At 57.3% G+C, this 19,357-nt stretch overlaps 2 protein-coding genes across 6 annotated transcripts; both read right to left on the bottom strand.

Annotated features, from left to right (window-relative positions):
• Nucleotides 1-369: 369 nt before the first annotated feature.
• On the bottom strand, nucleotides 370-6,578 carry LOC138812900 (dystrophia myotonica WD repeat-containing protein-like). 2 transcript variants are annotated; one of them, XM_070001148.1, is made up of 5 exons: nucleotides 6,057-6,578; nucleotides 4,870-5,052; nucleotides 1,693-2,970; nucleotides 1,139-1,213; nucleotides 370-870 (listed from the first exon to the last, which is right to left on the bottom strand). In XM_070001148.1, exons 1-5 carry the CDS (start codon nucleotides 6,492-6,494, stop codon nucleotides 823-825), a joined length of 2,022 nt encoding a protein of 673 aa, XP_069857249.1. In that variant the 5' UTR covers nucleotides 6,495-6,578; the 3' UTR covers nucleotides 370-822. The 2 variants fall into 2 exon arrangements, with proteins under 2 accessions (XP_069857249.1, XP_069857250.1); XM_070001149.1 differs by lacking the exon at nucleotides 1,139-1,213.
• A 1,957-nt stretch (nucleotides 6,579-8,535) lies between these two features.
• On the bottom strand, nucleotides 8,536-19,308 carry LOC138812586 (radial spoke head protein 6 homolog A-like). Of its 4 annotated transcripts, none has more exons than XM_070000557.1 (6): nucleotides 18,710-19,308; nucleotides 15,534-15,771; nucleotides 14,200-14,958; nucleotides 13,098-13,242; nucleotides 12,102-12,219; nucleotides 8,536-8,918 (listed from the first exon to the last, which is right to left on the bottom strand). In XM_070000557.1, the coding sequence occupies exons 1-6, from the start codon at nucleotides 19,243-19,245 to the stop codon at nucleotides 8,681-8,683; spliced, it is 2,034 nt and encodes a 677-aa protein (XP_069856658.1). In that variant the 5' UTR covers nucleotides 19,246-19,308; the 3' UTR covers nucleotides 8,536-8,680. The 4 variants fall into 4 exon arrangements, with proteins under 4 accessions (XP_069856658.1, XP_069856660.1, XP_069856659.1 ...); XM_070000559.1 differs by having other exon boundaries at nucleotides 8,536-8,847; XM_070000558.1 differs by having other exon boundaries at nucleotides 8,536-8,847; nucleotides 12,102-12,176.
• Nucleotides 19,309-19,357: the final 49 nt, after the last annotated feature.

The following is a 19,357-nucleotide window of genomic DNA, read 5'->3' as shown; positions in this document are numbered from 1 at the left end:
GAGGTGGCTCGGAGGGACTCCAGGGCTCCCCTGGGAGCCGCCTGGAGGGGCCCCTGGGATCACAGACTTGGGACAGCTGGGGAACTTCACACAACTTTCTAAACAAGGCCTGCTGAGGGCCCTGAGAGGGGGGTCCTGGCTGCCCCTGGGGGCGGATCCTCACTGGGGGGCGGGAATCTCTCAAAGGACCCAGCTCACTGCCACTGGTGCCCAGCGCCCTGTGCCTCACCTTCCCCTTTCGGCCTGGCCTGGCCCCATGCTGGGGGAGGCCCCCATGCTGGGGGAGGCGGCTGGGCCAAGGCTTCCTTTGGTCCTAGGCCAGCAGCCCAAGGCACCAACACTTCCTCCCCCCAAAGGGAGCAGAGCCGCTGTGCAAACAGGGAACTTTAGTATAAATAAGAGTCCTGGGGGACAAGGAGGGCCCGGGGGAGGGGGAACCCCCCAGATTTAACACTCTTCAGAAGCACAGACAACAGCATGGGGAGGGGGCAGCCCTCTGCTGCGGGGCTGGGGCTCCGGTGGGCGAGGACTCTCCAGCGAGGGTCCTGTCGCATGCTGGGGACAGGGCTGGGGACAACACTGACATTTCAGACCAGGGAGGTCATTGCACTTGGCAGTGGGTGGGGACGAGGAAGAGGCCACACAGGCCACTCTCCCCACACTGGGCCCGCCTGGGGGACCCCACGGGTGTGCAGGGCCGGGGCTTGGAGCAGTCCTTCGCTCATGGTTAGTCTTGTTAATACGTTGATCCGTGAGGCCAGCGGGGAGGGTCACGGCTAGGAGGATGGGGGTATGGGGTGGGGACCCCCGGCATCCACAGCTTCACACCACAGTGCCACTTGGGGAGTTGCCTGGCTGGGAGGAGATCCCCTGGGGAGGATGAGAGGCAGATATGGGCAGGGTTAGGCCCCACTGGCTTCTGCGGGGGGGCCCAGAGTCGTGCAGGCTGTGCTGGGCCCGGCCCTGCCCTTCAGCTAGTGCCCTAGCACACGGCAGCTCCCTCACTGTCCTCGGGGGGTCGTGGGCCGAGGATGGGGACGGGGAGGGTGGAGAGAAGATGGGGCACTGGGGCCCCCTCCTGCCTTGGCGGGGGCAGTCCTGAGACGCTGGATGGGAGAGAACTTGGGGACGGTCCTACCTCTACCACTGACTCGCTGGGTGACCTGGGCCAACTTCCTTCCCCTGCCTGGGCCTCGGCCTCCTGGTCTGTGAACTAGGGAGACAGAGGGAGGTCTCAGTCATACTCCCCAAACCCCACCACACCTGCCTCCAAGGCTCTGTGACTGTTCTGAGTTCTAGGATCCCAGGGCTCCCCAAACCAAGGCTTCCATGGGCCCCTGGGGCTCGCCTGAAAAGCGCCCTGTCCTAAGAGGTGAGCAGTCAGGGGGTGACTGCTGAGGCACAGGACTTGAGGGATAGCCTTGGACCCAGCAGCCTCCCACCCTCGCTTTCCACAGGGGATTCAGACCTCACAGTCCAAGAGCCACAGCACCAGGCTCCACTTCATCCCTGGTAGCCTAAGAACCCCGATTTCTCCCCCCCCATAAAGAGAGTGACAAGTGTTGAGAACAGAGCCCACGGGTGCGGGGGGGGGGGTGGGGGGGTGGGGGGGTGCTGTCCTGCCCTCTCTGTACTGAGTGGGGCCGGCCAGCCCCACGGGCCAGGGCGCGTGCGCGAGGGGCGGGGACTCACCGCCCTGCCGGGCCGGGCCCAGGTGCAGATGAGGCCCTCCTGGCAGGCGGTGATGATGCAGTCCTCCAGGAACAGCAGGACCGTGAGCCGCTCCTGGGCGATCTTCTTGCACACCAGTGGCTCGAGCAGCGGCACCTCGTGGATGCGAGGGCAGAGCGCAGTGCCCAGGACCTTGGCAGGATCCAGGCGGCTGCGGGGGGCCGGGCCACTGGGCTTGTCGCCGCCACCGCCACCCGAGCCACCGCGGCTGATGTTGCCCAGGCTGTGGTAGCGCTTGTGCTCCTTGTCGGCGCCGCCGCGCTCCCGCCGCTCCTGCAGCGTGAGGGTGGCGAAGCGGCCGATGCTGAACGGTGCCCCGGCTTCCGCCGTGGCCGCCGCCGCCCCTGGGGCCCCGGCCTTGCCTCCGCCGCCGCCCGCAGGGTGCGGCAGGCTGTTGGAGCGGGACAGGGAGCGGGGCAGAGGGCCTGGGCCTGGCGGCGTGGCACCCGGTGTGCCCGGGAGGGTGCGGGCCCGCGCCAGGGGTGGGTGCGGGGACAGCACGTCTTCCGTGAGGTCCCACAGGCAGAACTGCGTGTCCTGGCCGGCCGAGCCGAAGCGGTAGGTGACCGAGCCAGCCCTGGGCAGCGGGGACAAGGGCGCCCCGCTGCCACCACCACCGCCAGGCCCGGCCTCGGGATCCTCATCATCATCCTCGCCACTCCGGTCCCCCGTGTCTCCGTTGTCGCCGTCCCTGCTGGCCGATGCCGGCTCCTCGGCCCGCGTGGTGTAGGGGTCAAAGGCCACGGCGTTGACCCACGACTTGTGACCGTGGCCCCGAGCCACCACGCGGCCCTCGGTGAAGGACCACACGGTGACCAGGTCGTCCTCGCCTCCCGTCACCACGTAGCGGCCGTCGGGGCTCCAGCACACGCACAGCAGGCCCCCAAAGTAGCTCTTCATGAGTCCCCGCAGCAGCATGGAGTCGAAGTGGAAGACGCGCAGGCAGCCGTCCTGGCTGACACAGGCCAGGTGGCGGCCGTCGGGGGAGAAGGCGAACTCGTTGAGGGGCCCCTCCCCCACCGCCCACTTGGCCAGCGGGTTGCGGGGCGCCTTGCTCTTGGCCGCGTAGACGGCGAAGCCCTCGCCCTGCTTCAGCAGGCTGTACTGGGGCGGCGCCGAGGCGCAGGGGTGGCTCACGTTGTACAGGTACAGGTGGCCGCTGGCGTGAGAAGCCAGGAACAGGTTCTCTGAATCCGGCAGCCACTTCAGATAGGTCACTTTGGTCTTGTCAATCAGGCGCTGAGGGGGAGACGCAGGGCGTGGGCAAAGGCGATGCTCCCTGTCCCCCCCACCCCCTACCCCCCAAGACCCTAAGCCAGCCCCAGCCCGCCAAGCAGAGGAAGAGGGGCAGCCTGGGAGGTGGCCGCAGGGAGCTCCAGGGGGCCTCAGTGGCCGTCTTCGGTAGAGGAACAGTCTAGCCTGCGGGAGGCCTGCCCTGCGCCTATCTAACCCTGACTCCATCTTCGCTAGATCAGGCTGAACGTGAGACGCGTATTCACACCACATCCACATGGGCTGCGAGGCAGGCCCATGTGCCCGCGCAGGCGCAGAGCGGTGCACAGCCTTGAAGAAGCTCCCAGGAGCACAGGCGAACGGGCCCAATCTGCCAGCGGCCAGGTCCAAACCTTCCAGGCATCTTGGCTCCTCCTTTCTCACAGTTCACAACCAACCCAACAATTCCTGTGGGCCCGCCCAGCGTCCATGGACAAATAAGGTGGGGGGGGGCGGAGCCCTGGCCCACCTGCCAGTCCTCAACGCCTGTGACCTGGCCCAGGAATGTCACCCAGACCATCAGAGATGCTGTTCAACACAAGTCAGCCCCCAGCACGGCCCTGCCCCACTCTGCAACTGCAACCCAGCTTTGCTCAACTTCTAGGCAGCCAGTGATGAGCCAACCATTTCCAGGGGTCCAGAGTGACACCCCACACGCTGGGCGCTGAGAAAACTGGCAGTCCTGCACCATTTCCACCTGGCTCAGAGTCTGTTCCTCGGGATTCCGTGTCCCTCCAGGTGGACGCCACAGGCACCTCCTTGCCAGGACTCACCTACCTCCACTGTCCTCTCTTCCTTTCCTGCATTGCTGCTCCCAGCCTGTGGAGTGTCCTGCTTCAGTGCAACCTGCCTAGCTGCTCCCTCTAGTCCAACATCCCTCCCCAGGGGTCTTCTGCCTCCTCAGGTCCTCATTCCAATGTCACCTCCTGACCCTATGTCACATCACTTGGGTGGCCATTCATTCCTCCTGCCCTCTCATGCTGTGGTTTCCTCAAGCCCTGGGCACTTGCTGGTCGAGACACTGGGCCTCCCTGTCTGTCTCCACAGCCTGCCTGACCGTGAGGCAAGGACAGGCCCTTCTGTCCCTCAGCTGGCCAAGAAGTGCCTGGAACCACGCCTGGATCACTATTTTGTGAATGAAGAAGCTAATGCATTTTTAATCCATTCACTGTCCCCTCGCTCCCTTCAGCCACTGGCTCACTGAGAACGCTTAAGGAACACTTCCTCTGGGTCAGAGACAAGAAGACAGGCCCAAGAGCAGTCCCTGCCCAGGAGCAGGTCGTGGGCTGGCACCTCCCTGGGAACCAAGCTGGTCCACACCAAGCGCTCTCCCTGGATGATCTCACAACGGTCCCATTTTGTGGAAGGGGGAAACGGAGGCCCAGGAAACAATCACCTTCCCAAAGCACATGATGCAGCAGGAACTGGAATCCAAAAACCATTAAACATGAATGGCAAGAGCATTAAGAGCCCTGAACAGCTCCCAGACTCAGGTCTTCCAACCTGAAAAATGGACACTACGATTTCTCTTTTCTGACAGTTTGAAAACAGGGCCTCTCATTCCCTAACGCTCTACCCTTTCAACCACATCTCCACTTTGGGCACTTTAATGGATAACTGGAGATAAGACTTTCACAAGCTTTTCTGCCTGGGCTGGCTTTGAACTGTGATCCTCAGATCTCGGCCTCCTGAGGATGATAAGCCTGAGCCAGCCTCACCACAACAATGTCTAAACCATCATCTGACAAAACCTTAAGTAGTACAGTGTTCAGTGAGCACAGGGTTAGACCAGCAGAGTCTGGGTGTGGGGAGCACGGCTAGCACCCCTCTTCCCAGAGAGCTGTGTGGGAGGAAGCCTGCAATCACCTCCTCATTGAAGAGCTTGCTGGTGTCCTTCTTGATGAGGTCCAGGTACTGCACCTGGCCAGCCGAGAAGCCCACCAGCAGGGAGATGGTCTCCGTGGCAGCAGTGAACTGGTTGAAGTCATGGCAGGTAGGCTGGGTGCCCTTGTAGATCCGCTTGTCGATGGGCTTGTTGAGGTCAATGGACTTGTGGGGGGGGGAGAAGAGGTATATGGGTTTAGACCACTGAGAGGAAGGAAAAGGGAGTTGAGGTTGGGGAAAACCACTAACAGGAAGTAGGGTTCAATCCCAGAGGGAAGTGGGTAGATGGAGAGGGAGGGAGGGGCAACCACAGACAGGAAGGGGACTCAAATCACAGACAAGCTGGGGAAAAACCTAGACCACAAGCACAGCTCTTGCCCCCCCCCCCCATTTACAGTGTGCCTCTCCAAAGCTGGCCTCTCCCCCAGGATTTAGGGATACCCTTGCCCACAGCACCACGATGGGGTTCCCAAGCTTCCATTCTTTTCCAGGCCTCCCAGAGTCCATAACCTCAGCAACTTTCCTGGGACTTAACCTCGGGATCACCTAAGCCTGACGGACTCTGAGGCCCAGCATCCCTTCAAACCTGAGGACCTCAGTCACAATTAAGAGACCCACCAACCCTCACGGTCTCCATCTCAGCGTCTCCATCACTGCATCCCACCCCTCTGGACCTACGTCCCTTCAGAGATAAATGCCCCTGGAGGGAAGACTTCCCAGCGTAGGGCGCCTCCATCACCTCCATCACCCTGTCAGCCTAGAGACCCTCATTACCTCCACACCTCAGTTTTCTCTAGGACTGCATTCACTGTTTCCTCTAAGACCCCATCATTTCCAGCATCTCCTTGAACTCCTGGGCTTCAGGAGCTTCATCGTCCCCGGCTACACACACAAACACCTCCATTCTAGGTTCTCCTCCATCTCCTCAGTGCCTGTGTCACCCCAGGATTCCTCGTTGGCCTCCCAGATCGTCTGCAGACACTCCCACCCCAGCCCCAACGCAGAGGAACCCCCCCCCCCATCACCTTCTGGAATCCTGCAAGACTACGCCCTAGGATGCTCATCACAGCTAGGGTGTTTCCTCTAGACCCCAAGATTTGGGGGGGAACCACCCCCCACACACACGTAACTCAGCTACCCAGGCCCCCACGATGCGGGGCCTCACTCACCCGCTGGCTCCCGCGGCGGCAGCAGCCCGGGTAGAAATAGAGCTCGCGGCCCAAGTTGAAGCAGACGCGGTCCCCGCCGGCGCCCAGCCCCGCGGGCGTGGCGGGCGGCTCCCCGGGCCCGTCGGGCTCCCCGAGGCGCACCAGGCTGAGGCGCACGGCGGGCAGCGCGGGCCCAGGCCCCGGGCCTGCGGGCGGCGGGGAAGACGCGGGGCCGGCGGCGGCGCCGGGGCCCGAGGCGGAGGCCGGGCCGGGCGGGGGCTGCGGGGGCTGCGGCGGCGCCGGGGGCTGCGCGGAAGCGGGCCCCGGCCTGCGGGCGGCGCCGTCGCCGGGGAGCAGCTTGTAGAAGCCCTCCCGGGTGCGGAACTGCGACTTGATCTCCGCGCAGTCCCCCATGGTGGCGCCGGGGCCCGAGCCGCCCTCCGCGCCGCCCGCCGCCATCTTGGGCGCCCCCCGGGCCCCGCCGCTGTCGGACCTCCGCCCGCAGCCGGGCCCCCAGCCGGAAGCCGCAGGCCCCGAGCCGGAAGACGTAGGGTCGTCACCTTGGAGACGCTTCTTCGATTGGCACCTGAATGAAGAGGCGGGACCAACCCCGTTGGTCGCTCGGGTAACGGTTCTGGGTGTGGGCGTGGCTAATGGGTGGGTGTGACCTCCGTGCCTGTGACAGACTTGTGGTTGGCTACAGGGCGTGGCCTGCGAGGAGGAGGCGTGGCCAAGAGGAAAGCTCGGGTCCCTAACAACGTTGCCCTGGGAACCGTTTGCCTAGCAACGGAGGGACCCTCTGGAGAAGGGCTGGTCCCACCGCTTTCCCATGATGTCACAACTGGTCCTAGGTGATGACTCTGTTCTTACACTATCTACAATGCACCCCCTGACCTCCACTGCTCCCCACTGAGTTCCCAAATGACCACAGAGCTCCAACTTTTTTTTTTTTGATGGTGGTGCTACTAGGGTTTGAACACAGGCATTCACCATGCTGGACCAGTGCTATGCCTCCCCTCCTCTCCCCTAGGCCTTTTGTCTTTTCCTTTGAGAGAAGGTCTTGCCAACATGTGTCCAAGCTGACCTTGAATGCATGATTCTCCTACATCCACCTCCTAAGTAGCTGGGATTACAGATGTGATTGCTGTCACCACACCTGGCTCTAAAATGTTATACAGAAGTTAACTTTTTTTCTCTCTCTCTATCTCATGGTACTGGGATTTGGTCTCAGGGCCTCGTACTCTTATCACTTGAGCTATGCCTTCAGGCCAGAGTTTTGTTGGTGAATTGGAGATATAGTCAGTCTCATGGGCTTTCCGACCTTGGCTGGCTTTGAACCACAATTCTCAGATCTCAGCCTCCTGAGTAGCTAGGCATACGGGTATGTGCCACTGCCTGCCTAGCTTTCACCCTAATTTCCTCTCTCACTACTAACCCATCACTTCCTGCCTCTTTGAGGTTTGAGAAGTTATTCCCTTACATCTCATCATATCCTTTGGGCATTGGGCTTTTGCACATGCAGTCTTATTCTGTTCTTGGTCTTTTAATAATTAATTTTGAGCCCAAGTATGATAGAGTATACCTGGAGTCCTGGCAGTCTGAAGGGTGAGGCAGGAGGAACTCATCTTTGAGGCCAGCCTGGACTACACAGCAAGACCCTGTTTCAAAAAACAAACAAACAAACCGAAAACATAAAAAAAAAAAGTTTTGTCCACATCTTGCAATTTGGCACTCTTTTTTTTTTTTTTTTTTTTTTTTTGTCGGTTGTGAGGCTTGAACTCTAGGCCTGGGCGCTGTCCCTCAGTTCTTCAGCTCAAGGCTAGTGCTCTACCATTTGAGCCACAGCGTCACTTCTGGCTTTTTCTGCTTATGTGGTGCTGAGGAATTGAACTCATCGCCTCATGCATGCAAGGCAAGCACTCTACCACTGAGCTACCTTCCCAGCCCCCACATCTTGCAATTTGGATTCCCCTGTCTGGGTTTAAATCTGTCCTGAGAAGGCAGAAGTAGAGAAGATACCTCATCCCTTCTGTGTCCCCCAGACCAGGCCTAGGCAGACAGGAAGTGCTTTCACAATTGTTTAGTGGCCGGGCATGGTGGTATACACCTGTCATCCCAGCACTGGGGAGACTGAGAGGCAGGAAGATGGTGAATTGGAGGCTGGCCTTGTTTGATGGCTAAATGGAGAAATGAAATATATGGAGGCTGGGAAGGTGGCTTAGTGGTAGAGCGCTTGCCTCCCATGCATGAGGCCCTGGGTTCAATTCCTCAGCACCACATAAGCAGAAAAAGCCAGAAGTGGCACTGTGGCTCAAGTGGTAGAGCGCTAGCCTTGAGCTGAAGAGCTGAGGGACAGTGCCCAGGCCCAGAGTTCAGGCCCCACGACCAACAAGAATGAAAAAATCCTGCCTGTGGCCCAGGCAGAGCCCACCAGCCCTGCATCTGGGTCAACAAATGTGAACCAAGCAATGACCCCAGCCTCCATGACACAAGGGGACATTTTATTAAGAATAACAGACCTGTCTTTTTCTATCCCTGCCCTCCAGGGGCAAAACACAAATGAACAAGGAAAGTACCATGGGCACTGGGGTATGGGTAAAGGGACCATTGCTGTCTGCCTGCCTGCAGAATGGGGCCGGAGAGTCTCAGTCCTCCAGATCCTCATCCTCCTCCTCCTCCTCGTCCTCCTCCTCCTCCTCAGCCGCCGCCAGGGCCTGCTCCTGAGCGGCCTTCAGCGCCTGCTCCTCCTCCACCGTGGGGTCGCTCATCTCCATGATCTCGGGGCCGCTGGGGTATTCCTGCTGGATGGGGGCTGGCAGGGCAGGGTTGAAGTTCTCAGGGCTGTACTTGTGACCCCAGCCAATGTACAGGTTCTCAAACTTCCTATAGGGGCAGCGAGACACCGAGATATTTCTTTTAAGGGTGAGATGAAATCTGGGCCAAACGTGGCTACCAAGCCACCAGCAGTTTGGGGAACTGTACCCACTCAGCGTCTCTGTTCACTGTCCATTCTACCGAGACTTAGCCAGAACCTGTGCCACACAGGCCAGCCCACAGCAACAGTGCCCAGAAAGCCATGCGGCTGGCGTGGTGAATTCAGAATCCTACTTCATGTCCTCATTTTACGAGGGACTTCTTTAACCCAGTGATTCTTTATGGAGTGTGTGGTTTGTCACAACATTTGTGAATCTCTCCAATTTCCTTCTCTCATTGATCTTTCTCTCTCCCTCCACTCCCCCCCCCCTTTTTCTTTTAGATAGAGTCTCACTATGTAGCCTCAGCTGGCCTCAATCTGTGACCCTCCTGCCTCGGCCTCCCATGTAGCTGGGATTCCAGGTATATCTCACTTACGCATGAATGCCTATCTTTTTTGTTTTGTGCTGGTTCTGGGGCTTGAACTCTAGGCCTGGACGTGGTCCCTCAGCTCTTCAGCTCAAGACTAGTACTCTATCACTTTTATCCATAGCACCGCTTCTGGTTTTCTGGTGATTTATTGGATACAAGAGTCTCATGGACTTTCCTGTCCCGGGCTGGATTTGAACCATGATCCTTAGAACTCAGCCTCTTGAGTAGCCAAGATTACAGGCATAAGCCACCAGTACCTGTCTGTCTGTCTCTCTCTCCTTTGTCTCTCTGTCTCTGTCTGTCTCTTTCTCCTTCCCTCTCATCCCAGACCAGCACTTACAGTATCTGATGATTTTGCTCATTGGCTGGTACTCTACCAATTGAGCCATGCCTCCAACCAATCTCTCTCTCTCTCTCTCTCTCTCTCTCTCTCTCTCTCTCTCTCTCTCTCTCTCTCTCTCTCTCTCTCTCTCTCTCTCTCCTTCTTCCTTTTCATACTAGGGATTGAACTCAAGGCCTCAGGCTTGAGAAGCAGGTGCTTTGCCACTTGTGTCCTTTTTTGCATTTTTGCACAGCTAGCTTGGACTCTGTTCTACCTATTTCTGTTTCCCAGAATTACTGGGAGGCCTCAACCATTGGTTAAAATGAAGACCTTGTTTTTTGCCCCAGGTTTGCTTTGAATGTCAGTCTCTCATTCTTAGGATGACAGGCTTGTGCCACCGCTCCCAGCACTGTTAATTTCCAGCTTCATCTAGGCTGCTCAGAGGATGCAGTGTGCACACTCTCAAGCACTGAGTTTTCTGGGACTTGTTTTATGACTCAGTCTGTAGCCCTTCCTCAAGTGTGCTCCATGAGTGTTTGAGCAGAATGTGTATTCTGCCGTTGTTAGGTGGAGTGCATTTCATTTCATTTTAGTTAATTTCCATTCTAAAAATAAAACTGATACTTCATTTGGTTATTGGAAAGCTCCCAAGCATGCCTGGAACAACTCAACTACATAAATCTACGTTTTGCCTTTCTCTTAATTGCTCTTGAGGCAGGGTGATCCAGTATAGCCCAGCCTCCAATTCTTCATCTTCCTACCTCTGCCACCTCAGCTCTGGGATCTCTAGTGTGTGCCACCAAGCTTGGCAAAAGTCAAGGATTTCTCATAAATATTTATCATTCAAATTGGGATGTGCATTGCCAGGCTCCAGTGGCTCATGCCTGTCATCTTAGCTACTCAGGAGGCTGAGATCATAGTTTGAAGGCAGCCTAGGCAGGAAAGTTTTTGAGACCCTGATCTCTAGTTAACTAGCAACAAGCTGGAAGTCAGGCTGTGGCTCAAGTGGTACAGCACCCACCTTGAGCAAAAAAAAAAAATCTAAGGGACAAAGTTGAGCAGTGATGGCTTATACCTGTCATCCTTGTTACTCAGGAGGCTGAGATCTGAGGATCACAGTTCAAAGCCAGCCTAGGAAGAAAAGTCTGTGAGACTCCTTATCTCCAATTTAAAAAGCTGGAAGTGGGGGCTGGGAATGTGGCTTAGTGATAATTGTGCTTGTCTAGCATGCATGAAGCTCTGGGTTCGATTCCTCAGCAACACATAAACAGAAAAGGCCAGAAGTGGTGCTGTGGCTCAAGTGGTAGAGCACTAGCCTTGAGCAGAGAGACTCAAGGACAGTGCTCAGGTCCTGAGTTCAAGCTTCAGGACTGGAAAAAAAACGTGGAAGTAGAGCTGTAGTTCAAGTGGTAGAGCACTAGCATCCTTGAGCAATAAAGCTCAGGAATAGCCCCCAGGCCTTGCGTTCAAAACCCAGGACTGGTATATATACACATACATGCAAAATCCAAGGATCAGCATACAGGTTCAGAGTTCAAGCCTTATTACTAACACAAACAACAATGATGATGATGATGATGATGATGATGATGATGATGATGATGATGATGATGATGATGATGATGATGGATGATGGATGATAATTCCCAAAACTGTGGTTAAAATGAAACTCCAGAACCTGGAATACAGGTCCCGATTCCCATAATTGGTTTACAAAAAGAAAAGGTTCACGCGCAGTGTGGTCACCCTGCCATCTGGTGGACAGAGCTGGTAATGCAGCAACTCTGGGTCTAGGCTGAGCCAAAGGGCTCCCCATGGCGACCATCCAGATGCATTACTGGGAGAGGCAAATGCAGAGGTGGCTTCGGCTCATCAGTCTTTTGGGAGCAACTGGTGGGATCCTCGTGGTCTAGACTTTTGCCTCATGGGGGAAAGACCGTCCTAATAGGAAGAACTGTCCAGAGACCAAGGGAGACTCCCCACAGAGGAGCTGCAGACAGGATGGCCTGACACCTGTGCTGTATGACCTTGAGACAGGCCCTTCCCCTCTCTGGCCCTCTGTTCCCTCCAAGGAACTCACAGCTTTGGTCTGGGATTTGCTGTTGTTTTATGACAGCCTTGCAATATAGCCCAGGCTGCTGTCAAAGCCTGAATCCTCCTGCTTGTACCTCTAGGGTGCTGGGATTACAGGAGTGCGTCACTGGGCCCTGTACCCTGCTCAGACTTGAGAATTCTTATTTTAGCCCCAGTGGAACCCTTGGGTAAGAGGGTCATTGCCTTGGGCCTCCTGAGGGGCTCTTTGTAATCCCTGCCCCTTTGGTGGGTTGCCTAGGAAATCCTCAGGGGCTTTTTTTTCGGGGGGGGGGGTGAGGGTGGGGAGAGACAAGGACAAGACTTACTTGCCACTAGCATAGGCATAGGCCCCCGGCCAGAGATTGGAGCGGACCACGGCCACGGAGTACTGAGGGCAGAGGCTGCAGGAGAGACGAGTAGTCCACGGTGACATGTGCATGACCTCTGCAGGAGGCCAACAGAGAGGGACGGTGTGGCCAGGGGGTCCCCGCGCCCTGCCCAGTCCCCAGGGGAGGAGAGAAGGGAGGAGGATCAGAGAGCATGTGCAGAACTGTGACACCTGTCCGGCTTGATTCCCTGGCTCTGGACCCTTCCCCTGCTGAGGCCTCAAGTGCCTCACCTGAGCCTCAGTGACTGCACCCAGGAAATGGGGACAGTCACCTGCAAGGGGGGGGCATGAAGCCGGGTGACAAGGGCCCCAGCAGAGCCAGGCTTTGATGGTCAGGATTTTCCTCCCAGTGGGACCCTCGGTGGCGCACAGGGTGCTGAAGGCAGGGCCCAGGCTCTTTGCTCATAGAATTGCAATTCACTAACAGGTGTGGTTGGCTCACTCCTGTAAATCCTAGCTACTCAGGAGGCTGAGATCTGAGGATCACGGTTCAAACAAAGCCAGCCCGGGTAGGAAAGTCCGTGAGACTCTTATCTCCAATAAACCACCAGAAAACTGGAAGTGGCTCTGTGGCTCGAGTGGTAGAGCGCTTGCCTTGAGCTGAAGAGCTGAGGGACGGCACCCAGGCCCACGACCAACAAAAAACTTGGGGTTCATCCTCAGGTTCCTCAGACTCCCAGCCTCTCTCTCCTCTTCCCTCCATCTCAGTCACTTCCTGTCCATTCATCCAACCCCAGTTCAAGCTCACCTGGCCTGGGGGATGGGGGGGGTGAGTTGGGCTCTGAACTCCAGGAGCCCCTGAGGAAGTGGGCATCCCGGTGTCTGCATTGTAAGTGGCAGAGCCAATGAGGTGGGTTGGGTGGACCTCACAGATGACCCCTCTGTGTCCACCTCTTTCCCCAGCTACGGGAGCTGGTGCCCGGAGGAGGCTTACCAGCATCTTCCGAGAGTGGGGTCAGCAGTGGAGGCCCAACCTCCTGCTCAACCTCCTCCATGGCCTCATCCGCTTTCTCCTCCTCCTCCCCCAACTCCTCCTCCTCGTCTGTCTTCTGCAAAGGATTCACCCACGTGCAGCGGCCCTGGGGGCGGAACGGGCTCAGCAGGCCTGGGGGACAGACACATGGGCGACAGCACTGCCTGCCTTTGCTCTTCTGTGAAGTGGGGGGAGCAGGCGCCTCTTCCACTGGGCTGCTGGGTTTAGGGAGACCCTCAAGAGGCAAATAGTGTGTTTTGTTTTTTTTCTGTCTTGAAACACAATCCTCTTGCTTCGGCCTCTCAGGAGCTGGGATTATAGGTATATGTCAGCATGCAAGGATGGATGGATGGAAAAATGAATGGATGAATAGTGCCAGTATAAGATGGATGGGCAGAAGAATGGATGGGTGGATGGATAGATGGAAAGATGGATGATGTGGATGAGTGGATGAATGGAAGGATGAATGGATGGATGAAAGGATAGATGTATAGATGGACGGATGGACGGATGGAAGGGTGGAAAGATGAATGGATGAGTAGATGGATGGATGGGCAGAAGAATGGATGGGAGGCTGAATGATGTGGATGAGTGGATGAATGGAAGGATGGGTGGACAGAAGATGGATGAATGGGACAGATGAGTAGATGGGTGAATGGATAAATGGGTGGTGAGAAAGATGGATGATGTTTAGGATAGATGGGAATGACAGAAAGATGGATGGAAAGGAAGGAAGAAAGGTTGAAGGGATGATGGATGGAGGATGGATGGATGGGTAGATGCATAGATGGATGGGTGGATGGGTAGATAGATTGCCAGAAAGATGGATGGATGATGGAAAGGAGGATGGAGGATGGATGGGTCGATGGGCCGATGGGTAGACTGAGGATCAGATGAATGGGTGGATGGTGGCTGGATGGATAGATGGAACTGATGGGCGGATGGCAGAGAGGATGGGTGTGTATAACTCACTGGGGTGCCCAGCCCTGCTGTGGGGAGCCGGGATGGCGTGGGGTGGGTGGGGCTCCCTCCCCCCGCGGGGCCCGGGGCCCGCCCCGAGCACCTGCGGCAGGATGTGCTGGGTGTGGTGGACCCAGTTGGCCATGGAGTCCACGAGCTCGAGCACGGGGATGCCCTCGAAGTCGGGGTTCTCCTCGAAGGAGTCGCGTCCGGCGCCACCCTCCTCCTCCTCGTCACCCTCCTCCTCCCCAAACTGGTAGAAGCCGAGCGGGCTGATGTGCGTGGCGGCGGAGATGCGGGCGATCTGCGCGCGCAGGTAGTTGGCCTCGTTGCCCGGGAAGGGCGGGAAGCTGGTGACGGGCGCGTCCAGGTGGCCGGTGAAGAACTTCTTGATCCTGCGGGCCTGCACGATCTGCGCAGGCGTCACGTGCGGGAGCCGCGTCCACGCGCGGCCCGGCTCGCTGCACACGAAGTACAGGTACTTGTTGGCCCCAGTGCGGCTCTCCTCCTTGGGGACGGTGGGCGGCGGCTTCCACTGGGGCTTGGGGACCGTGTCCACCTCCTTCTCCTCGTCCTCCTCGCCCTCCTCCTCGTGCCCCTCCAGCGCCTCGCCCTCCAGCATCTCCTCCATCTCCTCCTCCTCGCCCTCCTCCTCGCCCTCCCGGAACTCCACCTCGGCCACCAGGTAGCTGCAGCTCAGCCCCAGGATCTTGCCCCAGAAGCGGCAGGTGTGGATGGGCTGCTGCTCCACCAGCTGCTTCAGCGCCAGGTAGATGCGGAAGCTCTCGTCGGCGCTCAGCCCCACGCCCGCTTGCTCGAAGTAGAAGGCCGTCTCCATGATGTTGGGCACCGGGGTCTCACCCTGCAAAAGAGGAAACGCGAGCTCCGTGAAGCACCGAGTTAAGGAACTTCAGCCGGGCCAGGTGACTCATACCTGGAATCCCAGCTACTGGGGAGGCGAAGAACAGAACGACGACAAAAGTTAGCAGCGAGCCTGGCGCAGGTGGCTCACACGTGTCAGCCTAACTACTCAGGGGGGCTGAGAGCCCGTCCATCCCCAAGGCCCCGCCCACACCGACCCCGCCCGCTCCAAGGGCCCGCCCACAAGGGCACCGCCCACCAAGGCCCCGTCCAACCCGGACAGCACATCACCAGGCCCCGCCCATCACCAGGCCCCGCCCATACATACCCCGCCCACTCCAAGGACACCGCCTACCACAGGTCCCGTCCAACCTGTACAGCACATCACCAGGCCCCGCCCATCACCAGGCCACGCCCACAAAGTACGGCCCACGCCAAGACCACGCCCAGCCCCACCCGCCCGTCCCAGGCCCCATACAACCCCAGCCCCGCCTGCCCTCAGGCCCCGCCCATCCCCAGACCCCTCCAATCCCTCCCGTCAGCCCCGTCTCAGGCCCCGCCCCCTGGCCCACTCACCACCTCTTCTTCCATCTCCTGCTCGCCCTCCCCGCCAGCGCTGGTCCGCAGGAACAGCGCCTTCTGCTTCTCCGCCATCTCGTAGGTGGGCTGCAGTTCAGGGTCGTCCCGCAGCGTGTCCAGTTTGGGGTGGAACCATTCCCACTGCGTGGTGCGGTTCAGAGATTCCAGGATGGACAGCGGGTCCTCCGGTCGCTCGTTGAGGATCTTGGTCAGCAGGTTCACCAGGTGTTCGTACCTGCCTCCCCGGAGGAGGGGAAGGTGAGGCTGCCGCCTGGCGCTTGGCCCTGGGGACCCTGGGAGGGACAGACAACCGCCCTGCCCCTGTAGTTGGCACCCTAATGATGAGGACAGTGGGCAGCACGTGAACGTGTCAGGCAGGGGGAGGCACGCAGGTGTCAGTGTGTAGTCTAGGCTGGCCACAAATCAGGTCATCCTTTTTTTTTTTTTTTTTTTTTGCCAGTCCTGGGCTTGAACTCTAGGTCTGGGCACTGTCCCTCAGCTCTTCAGCTCAAGGCAAGCGCTCTACCACTTGAGCCACAATGCTACTTCTGGCTTTTTCTGCTTATGTGGTGCTGAGGAATCGAACCCAGGGCCTCATGCATGCAAGGCAAGCACTCTACCACTGAGCCACCTTCCCAGCCCCAGTCAGGTCATCCTTATTTGCTTTTTGTGCCAGTATTGAGGCTTGAACTGAGGGCCTGGGCGCTATCCCTTAGCCTTTTTTTTTTTTTTTTTTTTGCTCAAGGCTGGTGCTGTACCACCACTTGACTCACTGCTTCACCTCTAGCTTTTTGCTGGTTCATTGGAGATAAGAGTCTCATGGCCTCCAACCAGGATCCTCAGATCTCAGCTTCCTGAGTAGTCAGGATTACAGGCATGAGCCATGGGCACCAAGCAGAATGTCCTTTAATACTTTCTATTTAGACACACAGTGAGTCCAAACGAGGATACTCTTAGGAGGGGAACACAAAAGAGCAATGCTTAGATGTTTTCTCTGTTGCTGCTTTTGTTCTTTTTGTGTTATTTGTTCATTTGTGTGTCTTTGGGAGGGTGAGGGGGGCACAGACAAAAGGTGAACAAATGCAGCAGTGGTGCTCATTGGACACCATGTTGATAATGAACTGTAGGTATAAACTTGGGGTGGGGAGGGAAGGGAAAACCAGGGGAGCTCAAGGGAAGGGATAACATTGGAAATGTGGCTCAGTGGTAGAGTGCTTGCCTTGCATGCATGAGGCCCTGGGTTCGATTCCTCAGCACCACATAAGCGAAAAGAAAAAAAGTCAGAAGTGGTGCTGTGGCTCAAGTGGTAGAGTGCCAGCCTTGAGCAAAAAAACCTGAGACAGTGCCTATACCTCAAGTCGAAACCCCAGCACTAACCAAAAACCAAAATGAAACCACCACCCTTCTATTTAGCTATTCTGGAGGTCACAGCCAATGCGATATGGCAAGAAAAAGAAAAAGGAAAAAAAAATTGGAAAAGCAGGAGCAAAACTTCCTTGGCTTACAGGGAAGGTTGGAAGTGTGCAGAGGTCTTCAGGGAGGTGTGCCTGCTTGTTGGAGGAATGTGTGTGTGTGTGGGGTCAGTGTGGCTTCCATCCACTTATGCTGGACACTCGGGGCCGCGTGCAATCATAAACATCCCTTCTTTCCAGAGGAGGAAAGTTGAGGTTTCAGAGAGTTGAGTTCAGCACTCATACAAAAATGGGACCTTGGGGACCAAACTGGGGCAATTTCACAGGATACATATGCAAGAAACCTGCCATGTACAAAGTGCTTTGTGAACGATTCTTTCGTGTACCAGTTCTGGGGCTTGAACTCAGGACCTTGTCTTTATTCAACTTGCTGGTACTTTTACCACTTGAGCCACACCTTCAGCTCAGCTTTTTTGCTTGCTATTTTGGAGATGGAGTCCCCTGTGCGTATTTGGCCCAAGCTGGCTTTTGAACTGTGACCCTCAAGGCCTCAGCCTCCACAGCTGGGATTACAGGTGTGAGCCACCAGTGCCTGGTTGTGAGGTTTTGTTTTTTTTTTTTTGGATAGTCAGTCATGGGACTTGAACTCTGGGGCTGGGAGCTGTCCCTCAGCTCTTCAGCTCAAGGCTAGCACTTGAGCCACAGCATCCCTTCCAGTTTTCTGAGTGGTTTATTGGAAATAAGAGTCTCACAGTTTCTTGCCCAGGCTGGTTTTGAACCACAATTATCAGATCTCAGCCTCCTGAGAAGCTGGGGTTACAGGTGCAAGCCACCGGCATGGTGACCAGTGTTGAGCATGGAGGACCCTCACTGAAGTTGGGAAGGGGAAGAAGAGGAAACACTGGCCAGGGAATTGCAAGAAGAGGCCGCGAAGCTCCCAGTAGTGAGGTTTTGTTGTGTTGCTAGAACACCAACAAGTCAATTCTGACAGGGTTCTGGGGTCTGAGGTAGGAGCAGTGAGTGACTAGAAATCAATTTTGGGGAATGGGTAGGGGATACCACCCAGTTATCTGGACAGGTTCTCCCCATACTGCACCCCCTCCTCCTGCCTTTTTTCCCTTAGTCCTTACTGTTGCCTTATTAATTATTATTGCTGTTGTTATTAGTGTGTATGTGTGCCAATCCTGGGACTTGAACTCAGGGCCTGGGTGCTGTCTGTCCTTGAGGGTTTTTTTTTTTTTTTTTGCTTGAGCCACAGCTCCATTTCTACCTCTTTGCTGGTTCATTGGAGACAGATGAGTCTTAAGACTTTCCTGCCAGACCTGGCTTTGAACAGCAACCCTCCATTCACTCCCCAAGAATGTTGAGCTGAGTACCTGATAGCAGCTCAGCGCTTCTGGCAAGTACCTTCTTCAAGCAGGGAAGTTTAGTGTATAAGTACAGGGTCTAGCCAGGCATGGTGGTGCACACCTGTAATCACAACACTTGGGAGACTGAGTCTAGAGGATTGTGAGTTTGAGGCCAGCCTTGGGCTACATAGTGAGATGATATGTTAAACAGAAAACTGCACAGGTCTTCAGGAGCCAAACTACCTGCTGCTGCTCTGTGGCTGTGTGATCTTGGATAAGAGACCCACCCTCTCTGGTTCGGACTGGTCTGCGGTGTCAGGGGCTGTGTGGCTGGAGGCTCTCGTCCCTGACTCTGGCTAAGATGCGAGGTGGGGGGAGGTGCCCCCCTCCCCGCAGACCCCTCCCCTCTCACAGGCTGAGGTCGCAGCTGGCGCTGGTCTGCAGCAGGTAGGCCTTGGCGTTCTGCACGGCCAGCTCGCGAGGCTCAGGCTCCGGCACGTCCCTGGTGAAGGACATGAAGGCCGGCTCCGAGGGCCCCAGCGTCGGGTCGTCCCTCAGGTAGGGCCCGTGCTGCGGGCTTTCTTCGAGGTCCTGGTCGTCGTCGGGGTACAGGTTGTACTGGGTGAGGAGGCCGACCCCCGGCTCCTGGTAAGGAGACTCCATGGGCTGGTAGAGGCCCGGGCTCATGGGGAGGCCGCTGGCGAACTCGGCTCCCTGGTAGGCGAGGGGCTGGTACTCGGGGGCGTAGCCCATGTCCATGCCTGGGTAGTCCAGGCCGCCCATACCTGCGTCCTCCCCCGGGTAGGCCTGGTACATGGGCATGCCGGCCTGGTACGCCGGGCCGCCCATCAGGTCCTGCTCATCCTCGCCGTATTCCTCGGCCTGCTCCCAGCTGCCTTGCTGCTGCCCAGGGGGCTGGGAGCCCCTCCGGGACGAGGGGTCCCCCATGCTTCCAGACCGGGAGGAAGCTCGCCGAGCGGAGCCGAGGATCGGCGGTGACCGGCGGTTACCGGGGCGCGGGGCTCGGGCGCGCGGGGGTCCCCGGGCCGAGCGGCGCGGG

Source organism: Dipodomys merriami, unplaced genomic scaffold (genome assembly GCF_024711535.1).
Source record: "Dipodomys merriami isolate MVZ:Mamm:240054 unplaced genomic scaffold, mDipMer1.0.p SCAF_57, whole genome shotgun sequence".
In the NCBI taxonomy this organism is placed as follows: domain Eukaryota; kingdom Metazoa; phylum Chordata; class Mammalia; order Rodentia; family Heteromyidae; genus Dipodomys; species Dipodomys merriami.
The sequence above is the reverse complement of the archived record's forward strand: the minus strand, read 5'-3'. Positions and strand labels throughout refer to the sequence as shown.